Genomic DNA, 11,015 nt, shown 5'->3' with positions numbered 1-11,015 from the left:
CTGTGTTCATCCAGCTCTACACGTTGTTATCTCAGATTCTCCAGCATCTGCAGTTCCTACTATCTCTGAAACATATAGAGAGGGTGTTTGCCAACTCAAAAACGTGGACCCAAACCTTCCAGTTTCCAGGTAGTCAGAGACGAGCGGTAGCTAGAGTGGATAAGACACACCCCTTGGAAGCCCCATATAGTGACCTTGTGAATTGCCCAGGGCATTTCAACATCCCATGGGCAATTGTCCTGCTCAGAGGGACACTGCGCAAATGTCTCCATCTCCTTTTAAGTCAAAAACCTGGGAGAAATCTGACTTACTCATCTGGACAGTTACCTCGGAAATGTTAGACAAATCAGGCCCATGTCTAACTCCTGTTTAACTAGATAACTGACTCACTCTGATCTCCTGACTCCCTCAATCCCAAATTCCAACTTCCCCCACAAATGTGCTGCTTTCATGCATTCAATCAATTTTGCAATGATGGTTATTAAAAAAACACATAAGTGAGCTTCAACAGGAATTGAGCACAATTGGGCAGAAATCTCTGTGCGTACTTTCACAACACTTCATCAGCATGTTTCCTCTCTTCACTATGACATGTTATTAAATAAAAAGATAACATCCTTATAAAACAGCAGAAAGAAATGTAAACTCCCGTGGAAATAAAACAAGGTCAAATATTTTAAACAAATCAAAGAAAGGTGAATGCCAGAGTTCTGAGAAAAACACAAGAAGCAATGGAGAAACTCAGCTGGTCTGGCAGCCTCTACAGAGATCAGTTGAGTTTATCCATTTCCTCTTTCTATTCCAATATTTTAGTATTTTATTCTTGAATCAGAATTTATCAAGATTGAATATTGATTCAGAGTAAAGTGTATTATTGAAGTCACAATTTGTCCTTCATTTCACAGGTTTCTTTCTATTTCACATTTTAAGAAAAGCAGTGCCACATTTTTGGTGAAAACAGCAATATTCTACACTTTTCTGTTCTTAATATAAAAAATAACTTGATTTGAACCAGCAAATTCTCAGCAAAACCTACCTCTTCCAATTCATTTTTTTAAAAACTCTACTGATATCATATCAAAAGCAATATTTTAACTGCGCGTCACTTACTATCACAATGTTTTGGAGTTGAGCCACATTCCCAAGGAGTCATCTTTCATTGTGCAAAGGGAATTGGGAACCATAGTCTGGATGCAGGATATTTTGAAAAATAATTTTCCTATCCATGTTGCCGTCTATCCCCCAATGCCTCTCAAACCCTCCTTGCCAACTCATGTTCTTCATACACTCTACGTTGATTCGTAGCTCAACCACGTCCATCCACCGAGTATACACTTGGGGGTACACTCTGTACAGAACCAATGAACTCTATGACCTCAAAAGCTATTCACTACTTCATTTAGAAAAATTGTTGTTCTTACAATCTTTTAAGTGTCTCATCAATCAGCACTTAAAGTATCAATAGCAGAGACTTTATGCACTTGACACCTCTTTTCTTGGGTGAATAAACATTAAGCCACCGACAAAATGATCAAAGGAAAATAAAGCTGTCAACCAAGTAAAGTTCTCCCTTGTGTTCATCTGTTTCAACAATCTAATGGAAGTCTGGAGGGGCAGTCATTAAAAAATTCTCTCATTACTAACTTATTGGAACAGAGAATGGTTAAGTCAAATGATTGGTAATTACAAGCTTGCTTGGTACTACATATAAACAATTCCATAAAAGCCTTAGTACCTATCGACATACTGTGATCACTGGACATAAAATAAATAAGTGGTATTTCTTTAAATTCTCCTTCATACAATTACTATATAATTTACAATTCATAGCAACAAAATAAACATCCACCTGAGTTTTCTGATAGCTGCTGACCCTCCTCTGATTTTACACAATGTACAGCCATACAGATTAGGCTTCATCCTTGGATTATACTCAGTTTAACTGTTCTCAATGAGGTTTGGTGTAGATAGGATCACTCCAATTTCTCTCAATAACTCTACGTTAGGGCAGAGAGAATGAAATTCGGTTTCATCTCTTGATGGTTATCTACTGACCTCCCACTAATAGATGTGTGCAGATGTGGAACTTTGATATAGTCAGACCTGGAAGTCATACCAATTTTTTCTTTTGGTTTTTCCCATTGTATTTGGGGTCACTATGGCAATGATTAATCACCCTTCTTCATTCCTTCTCTTCAGTCACCCAGTCCTCTTCCAATTCTCCTGCATCTTCATGGCTTGCCACTGTATATTTTCCAACTGGTCCAAACCTTTCTCTTCTCCTACCCCTGGCCGTCCCATCTCCATCCCTCACCAATTTCCTCACTCTCTCTCTCCACAACAGATAGTCATAGCTTTACAAATTCCTACAGGTTACTTTCTTCAATGCTGGCTTTTGTTGCAAAACCCATTCCTCAATACTGACACCTTCTGCTATGAATCAAAGTCACTTCATTGCCTAGGCGCTTGAATTCTGCACAGCATCAACGCATTGAGAAAAGAAAGGGAAGGGATAAAGGTGATGAGGATTTGTTTGAAAATAAACAAGCTGCCATGTTGCAAATTCTGGCACCAATGATGGTGAAAAACAACATAGATATTGATATTCTTAATAATGTCTAACATATCAAGCTATCGCTTACAAAACAGAAATGCTTTTAACTAGAAACTAGAAAAAAAATTGCAGGTTTCTTCCAATTTCCATAGTCAGGACATTCTAAATAAAACAGATATTCTGGTTTCAAGGTAAGCCCAAACATAAGTTCATTGGTACACATCCAATCAATTTTCAATGCGGCTCATATCCAGACAGTTGCATGTTGTCAGTCTGTGAGGTATGAAAGGTTCGCTTTTTAGTCAAGCCCTGAAATTCACAGTCAGTTATAAATTGAGGTAGTTTTATGAATTGTTCTTGATAGTCTGGATTGCCATTTAGAGACTGATCATCAGCTGTTATCAAGTCACAAGTAAATTGGGAACAAAAGTCTTCTGTTTTTAAGAAGTTGGAAATTCCATCCCCATAAGCATCCACAGCAGAATTGTCTTTATCAGAGTCATTATTAAAACAAAGTTTAACTGTACTCAGAGGAACATCAGCAGAATTCCAAAACTCTATGCTCACAGGCTTTACTTGAATTTCCTGGAATAAATTGAAGTTGCATTGCAAAGTCTCTTCTATTGAGACATTTTCAGCAACGTTGCTGCTTCTGGCTTCTTTGACATCTCTTAAACTTGACCAGGACTGTAAATTATCAGGCACTGGAATTCCAGGGTTATTTTGCTGTGTAGGGTTTGCACTGTCCTTATCTTCAAAGGATGATGGTATGTAGGAAGGAAGGTTGCCCGTAGTCCTATACATGCAGACTTCTGGCTCACTCAGAAGGCTGTTATGCTTGCAACTTCCACCACTCAAACCGTTACTTTGGTAAGGAACATTTTCGTCCATATCAGTTAAACAGTTATCTGAGGTGAGCTGTAATTCGTAGGCAGGATCTGTGCTCTGAAATTCCAACTGACAATTATTTGAACTATCATCGTTTATAAGAAATGAGATGCGATCACCCTCTGGATTCTCATTTGACTCCTTGCATTGCAGATTCATATGCAACTCCTCAGAAATAATGACCTATTAAGATAAGAAAGATATTTCCTTAGTTTTTGTGGTTATTGATGAACTACTTATGGAAAATGAAAACATCTGTTTAATTATAACTCAACCCTATAAACAAAGATTTATCTGGATTACTGATCTGTTTGACAATCAAATGGATGTTAGGGGCTGTGGTCAAGGATTCTTATCTCTCTTATTCTCTAAAAAAGAGGGAGAAATGGACTTACTATAGCAAACTTTTAGGAAATATAAAACAAATTTAAAAGGCATTTTGAATAGGTATACGAATAGGAAGAGTTTAGAGGGATATGGGCCAAATGCTGGTAAACAGGACTAGATTTATCTAGGATATCTGGTCAGCATGGATGAGTTGGACTGAAGGGTCTGTTTCTGTGCTGTGTGACTCTATAACTGTAACAGCTTCAACAAGCATATAAAAAGCGTAGGAAAAGCAAACTTTGGTCCCTTACAGGGGGGGCCTAAGTGTTTAATGATGGAAATGAGGAGATGGCAAAGACTTTGAACAAGATATATTGAACCTGCTTTCACAGTAGCAGCCACAATGAGCATCACAAAGATATCAGAAAATCAAGGGGAATAAAGGAGGGAGGAACTTTCAAAAAAATCTCAATCAATATAGAGAAAATACGAGGAAAACTAATAGGATTAAACGGTAACAATTCCCTTGGATCTGATGGCCTGCATCAGAGCAAGACACTTTCTTTATCTTTTTTGAAGTAGCCAGTCCATTGTTGGACTGTACTGTTACACAGCAGGCTGACAGGGAAAGCTTATGAGTTGACTCCCTCTTATCTGTGGGCAGTGGTACTGACTATGAGGCAGTGAAAAGGAGTTATTTTAAGCATATACAAGTAAGATCAAAATACAAATATCTTAAGCAGCTCACATTTGATCGGTGAGTCCATGCACTAATTCTCGTTGCAGAGTTCAAAATCTCGATATTCTTTTCAATTCCAGATCATGTTAAGGAACAGGGGGTTGAAAGGCCCAAACAGGCAGCAGTTCTGGCTGATGTCTATGAGCTAATATACAGGCACATAAACTCAGGGAAACTGGGGTCACAAGGCTGCCACTGTACATGCAGTGATCACAGAGAGGTAAATACCCCAGAGACAGGATGGGGAGCAAAGGGGAGGCCAGACAAAGCTGCCAATGACCATTAAAAAGAGAGAATTAGATGGGAAACATGTGAGAAACCTCCACAAATACTTCCACTTCAGGAAACCAGGGCATGTGAAGCAAAATGATTAGCTCCGATTTTCCCTAGAAACTACAAATCCAGGGGCTGTAACTTTAGGCAGTCAGTGCCTGCTTATGATGTGGAGGTGCCGGTATTGGACTGGGGCGGACAAGGTCAAAAATCACACGACGCCAGGTTATAGTCCAACAGGTTTATTTGAAAACACAAGCTTTCTCAGCTCTGCTCCTTCCTCAGATGTAGTGTGGAAGAGGAGGTATAGCGACACAAGAATTTATCAGCAGAAAGAAAACAACCCTAAAAATGGCTCACTGATCACCTCATGTTGAATCTTTAATCAGTTAGAAAGGAGACTCAGGTTTCTATTGATTAAAATGCAAATCCCAGAATTTCTTTCAAGTCATTGTCCCGAGATGATTAAAGGTGACATCTCAGGTCAGACAATGCAGTTTTAGGTGTGAGGCCTTGTTTAGAATCTGACTGGGTTTTAAACTGGAGTCAGGCTGCTTTTACTTTGTTGAACAAAATATAATGTATATGCAAATACACAGACATCTTGGATGAAATAATTCACCGCGTAGATTGAAGTGTGTGAGGGTGTGTGTGTATGTGTGTGTGTGAGAGAGAGGGAGTGTGTGTGTGAGTGTGTGAGTGTGTATTTGTGTGTGTATGTGTGAATGTGTGTGTGTGTGTGTACATATGAGTGTGTGTGCATGAGAGTGTGCGTGAGAGAGACTGTGTGTGTGTACGTGTGAGTGTGTGTGCGTGAGACTGTGTGTGTTGAGAGTGTGTGTCCGTGTGAGTGTGTGTGGGTACACGTGTGTGTGAGTGTGTGAGAGAGAGAAAGAGAGTGTATGTGTGTGAGAGAGAGAAAGAGAGTGTATGTGTGTGAGAGAAAGTGTTCGTGTTTGTGTTTGATTGTGTGTGAGAGAGAGACAGCATGTGTGTGTGTGAGATAGAGTGTGTGTTAGTGTGTGTGAGAGATAGTGTGTGTGTGCTTGAGGGACAGTGTGTGAGTGTGAAGTAATGTATGAGTGTGAGTGTAAGTGTGTGTGTGAGAGAGGGTCTGTGTGAGTGTGCGAGTATGTGTGTGCCACTATGTTTGTGTGAGAGAGTGTATGTTTGTGTGCATGTGTATGTGTCTGTGAGAGAGTATATAGTGTGGGTCACCTGTAGCGTGACATGAACCCAAGATCACGGTTGAGGCTCTCATACACACACGCACTCACACTCACACACACATGCACGCACACTATCACACACATACACGCACACTGTCTCACACACACACAGACATGCGTACACATACATATAAATCTATGAGGTGAATTATTTCATCCAAGATGTTTGTGTATTTGCAAATACATTCTATTTTGTTCAAAAAAATGAAACCAGCCTGACTCCAGGTTAAAACACAGACAGATTCCAAACAAGGCCTTGCACCTAAAACTGCATTGTCTGACCTGAGATATCACCTTTAATCATCTCGGGGCAATGACTTGAAAGAAATTCTGGGATTTGCATTTTAATCAATAGAAACCTGAATCTCCTTTCCAACTGATTAAAGATTCAACAGGAGGCGGTCAGCGAGCCATTTTTAGGGTTGTTATCTTTCTTCTGATAAATTCTTGTGTCGCTATACCTCCTCTTCCACACACATCTGAGGAAGGAGCAGAGCTGAGAAAGCTTTGTTTTCAAATAAACCTGTTGGACTGTAACCTGGTGTCATGTGATTTTTGACCCAATGCCTGCTTAAGCCGATATGATTCGGGTTTCATTCTTACGACTCAAAGGCTGAAAAAATGCAAACTGCCCTTTACTGTCCTGTCTGTACTACAGACCCATCCTCCCACACCTTCCACTTTCTTTGTAAGCTCATTACTTGTGGTTTGTGTGTGTTTCTTGTTGTGTTTCATTATCTTTTTCAGGTATTAAAACACCACTGTCTTTCACGCAGGAACACCTTGGAATCGGCTTTCCTTCATTTTGTTCTGGTCAACTGATTTGAATTCAAGTGTGAAGGCTTCGTGCTAACAAATTGAAATCAATTAAAAATTTGTTGTGACTGACCGAGGGTGGTTAATAATAGAAGGGGACTGTGATGCCTCCTCTCCTGTTTGTAACAAGATATCCCCGTTCCTTCATTGTTGCTGGTTTAGCAATCATTTTCTTCATGCCCTGAAAATGCAGTGCAATAAGTTGCTAAATGCTTGTTGATGATAAATCCACATGCAAACTTGTTTTTCTTGTGGCGCCAGGTCACAGGAGATTGCATTCCAGTCACACCAGAATAACAAGGATTAAAAATTAAGTACTCTGAAAACTGCCTCTCATCGACTCCACTCTGGGTCTGACAATTCATTCAATTGCCCATCTCTTTGCTGTCAGAGAATCCTGCAGTGGGGAAAATGGCCCATGATGGTTGTTGTTGTATATGGGACTGCCAGGGTTAACACTGAGGAGTGTCATAAGCTCTACCCTAATAAAGTCATCTATCTGCGCCTCCTCAGAGTCTCTTACCAATCTCTATCATATCAGTGTAATCTGTAGCATGTAATAAACTATACCTTGTTGACTATAAGAAACTGTTAGCTTAGAAAGTGCAGCTTGAGGTGGGAGGAGGGGATAGGTGGGAGGAAGAACAGGTTAGGGAGGCAGGGACGAGCTGGACTGGTTTTGGGATGCGGTAGGGGGAGGGGAGATTTTGAAACTTGTGAAATCCACATTGATACCATTGGGCTGCAGGGTTCCCAAGCGGAATATGAGTCGCTGTTCCTGCAACCTTCGGGTGGCATCGTTGTGGCACTGCAGGAGGCCCAGGATGGACATGTCGTCTGAGGAATGGGAGGGGGAGTTGAAATGGTTCGCGACTGGGAGGTGCAGTTGTTTGTTGCGAACCGAGCGTAGGTGTTCTGCAAAGCGGTCCCCGAGTCTCCGCTTGGTTTCCCCGATGTAGAGGAAGCCACACTGGGTACAGCGGATGCAGTATACCACATTGGCAGATGTGCAGGTGAACATCTGCTTGATGTGGAAAGTCTTCTTGGGGCCTGGGATGGGGATGAGGGAGGAGGTATGGGGACAGGTGTAGCACTTCCTGCGGTTGCAGGGAAAAGTGCCGGGTGTGGTGGAGCTGGAGGGGAGTGTGGAGCGGACAAAGGAGTCACGGAGAGAGTTGTCCCTCCGGAAAGCAGCTAAGGGTGGGGAGGGAAAGATGTCTTTGGTGGTGGGGTCGGATTGCAGATGGCGGAAGTATCGGAGGATGATGCGTTGGATCCGGAGGTTGGTGGGGTGGTACGTGAGGACGAGGGGGATTCTTTTTTGGTTCTTATTGCGTGGACGGGGTGTGAGGGATGAGGGGCGGGAGATGTGGGAGACACGGTTGAGGGCGTTCTCGACCACCGAGGAGGGGAAGTTACGGTCCTTGAAAAACGAGGACAACTGAGATGTACGGGAGTGGAATGCCTCATCCTGGGAGCAGATGTGGCGGAGGCGAAGGAATTGGGAATAGGGGATAGCATTTTTGCAGGAAGGTGGGTGGGAGGAGGAGTATTCTAGGTAGCTGTGGGAGTCAGTGGGCTTGAAATGAATATCGGTTTCTAGGTGGTTGCCCGATATGGAGACAGAGTGGTCCAGGAAGGGGAGAGAGGTGTTAGAGATGGTCCAGGTAAACTTAAGGTTGGGGTGGAAGGTGTTAGTGAAGTGGATGAACTGTTCGAGCTCCTCGTGGGAGCACGAGGCGGCGCCGATACAGTCATCAATGTAACGGAGGAAGAGGTGGGGTTTAGGGCCGGTGTAGGTACGGAAGAGGGATTGTTCCATGTAACCTACAAAGAGGCAGGCGTAGCTTGGGCCCATGCGGGTACCCATGGCTACCCCCTTTGTCTGTAGGAAGTGGGAGGAATTGAAAGAGAAGTTGTTAAGTGTGAGGACGAGTTCGGCTAAGCGGATGAGGGTATCAGTGGAGGGGGACTGGTCGGGCCTGCGGGACAGGAAGAAGCGGAGGGCCTTAAGGCCATCTGCATGGGGAATGCAGGTGTAGAGGGACTGGACGTCCATGGTAAAGATGAGGTGTTGGGGACCGGGGAATTGGAAGTTCTGGAGGAGGTGGAGGGCGTGGGTGGTGTCACGGACATAGGAAGGGAGTTCCTGGATCCACCCTTATCTGCTTTCCGGAGGGACAACTCTCTCCGCGACTCCCTTGTCCGCTCCACACTCCCCTCCAGCTCCACCACACCCGGCACTTTTCCCTGCAACCGCAGGAAGTGCTACACCTGCCCCCATACCTCCTCCCTCATCCCCATCCCAGGCCCCAAGAAGACTTTCCATATCAAGCAGATGTTCACCTGCACATCTGCCAATGTGGTATACTGCATCTGCTGTACCCGGTGTGGCTTCCTCTACATCGGGGAAACCAAGCGGAGACCCAGGGACCGCTTTGCAGAACACCTACGCTCGGTTCGCAACAAACAACTGCACCTCCCAGTCGCGAACCATTTCAACCCCCCCTCCCATTCCTCAGACGACATGTCCATCCTGGGCCTCCTGCAGTGCCACAATGATGTCACCCGAAGGTTGCAGGAACAGCAACTCATATTCCGCTTGGGAACCCTGCAGCCCAATGGTATCAATGTGGATTTCACAAGTTTCAAAATCTCCCCTCCCCCTACCGCATCCCAAAACCAGTCCAGCTCGTCCCTGCCTCCCTAACCTGTTCTTCCTCCCACCTATCCCCTCCTCCCACCTCAAGCTGCACCTCCATCTCCTACCGACCAACCTCATCCCGCCCCCTTGACCTGTCCGTCCTCCCTGGACTGACCTATCCCATTCCTAACTCCCTGCCTACACTCACCTTTACTGGCTCCATCCCCGCCTCTTCGACCTGTTTGTTTCCTCTCCACCTATCCTCTCCTCTATCCCTCTTCTATCCGCCTCCCACTCTCTCCCTATTTATTTCAAAACCCCCTTCCCCTCCCCCTTTTCTGATGAAGGGTCTAGGCCCGAAACGTCAGCCTCTCTGCTCCTATGATGCTGCTTGGCCTGCTGTGTTCATCCAGCCCTGCACCTTGTTGTCTCGGATTCTCCAGCATCTGCAGTTCCTACTATCTCTGATTCAAGCTTAGAAAGTGGTTTGACTCTACCATATTAGACCTAGCAGTTACCTAGACTTAAAGATGATGGTTGTAGCTAGAAATGGCATGCCCGTACAGCATATTTTTATCAAACACTTACAACAATCAAAGGTGATCTCATACATATGCAGTGAAAACATTTTGGGAGTCTTTCTTTCCTACAGTGTTTGATCACCTATAACACTGCTCTAGCTGCCGATGAAGGATCCCACTCAGAACACCCCTGTACATCTAATTCAGATGATGACCACAATCCCAATGTTTTCACTGTTATCTCTTACCAGCTTTAACCCTGTTTGTAACTCCATTGAGTGTGATTTATGGGTGAGTGGAGAGGCGTGTATCATCCTGCCCACATTGCAAATGTTGGCCCCATGCCAGGTGATCTAAAAAAGCCCAGCTTGCAGCCACAATGTATTGCCAGAGAGCTAAACGAGCAGAAAGCATGAGACTCTAACCCTCAGCAAGAGGATGAACCACTCTCAAGAGCCGCTGGTCAAGCTGATCACATTATCAAGAACAGGGAATCACAGAGCTCTATGTGTTTCAATGGAAATTTGATCCACTCATTTCCGAATCGCATTGCCTCATAAGCCATTGTTATTTAGTAAGGCAATTCAGACAAATAATCCGAGGCTGTAATGATGGTTTTGAACGCAACCTTTCTTCACAAATAGCATTTTATGATAATTACAGATCACAACAATACAGTCCTATAGAATTATCCCTACAGCGAATAATCTTTGATGATTTCATTTTCTGATCATTGTATTATTGGGAGATCTTTGCTTTAAACGGATCACAGCTGTTGCATTTTAATGATATTACAATGGCCTGGGTGAAACTTGCAATTGCAGAGTTTGTCACTTATGTCACAGTGAAAACCTGCAATTCAAGTACGCTTTTCATTAATAGAACATGGAACATAGAACATTACAGCACAGTACAGGCCCTTCGGCCCTCGATGTTGCGCCGACCTGTGAAACCAATCTGAAGCCCATCTAACCTAAACTATTCCATTATCATCCATATGTTTATCCAATGACCATTTAAATGC

At 43.5% G+C, this 11,015-nt stretch overlaps 1 protein-coding gene across 1 annotated transcript in view; it reads right to left on the bottom strand.

Moving 5' to 3' along the window:
- Positions 1 to 849: 849 nt before the first annotated feature.
- Positions 850 to 11,015, bottom strand: part of LOC109931834 — a 72,399-nt gene continuing 62,233 nt past the window's right edge. The window contains exon 5 of the mRNA XM_048605213.1: positions 850 to 3,625. Coding sequence (XP_048461170.1) covers positions 2,789 to 3,625 — 837 coding nt within the window. The 3' untranslated portion in view covers positions 850 to 2,788. The remainder of the gene's footprint in view (positions 3,626 to 11,015) is intronic.

This window comes from Rhincodon typus, chromosome 14, assembly GCF_021869965.1.
Source record: "Rhincodon typus isolate 14 chromosome 14, sRhiTyp1.1, whole genome shotgun sequence".
Lineage (NCBI taxonomy): Eukaryota > Metazoa > Chordata > Chondrichthyes > Orectolobiformes > Rhincodontidae > Rhincodon > Rhincodon typus.
This window is presented reverse-complemented; position numbering and strand designations above follow the sequence as displayed.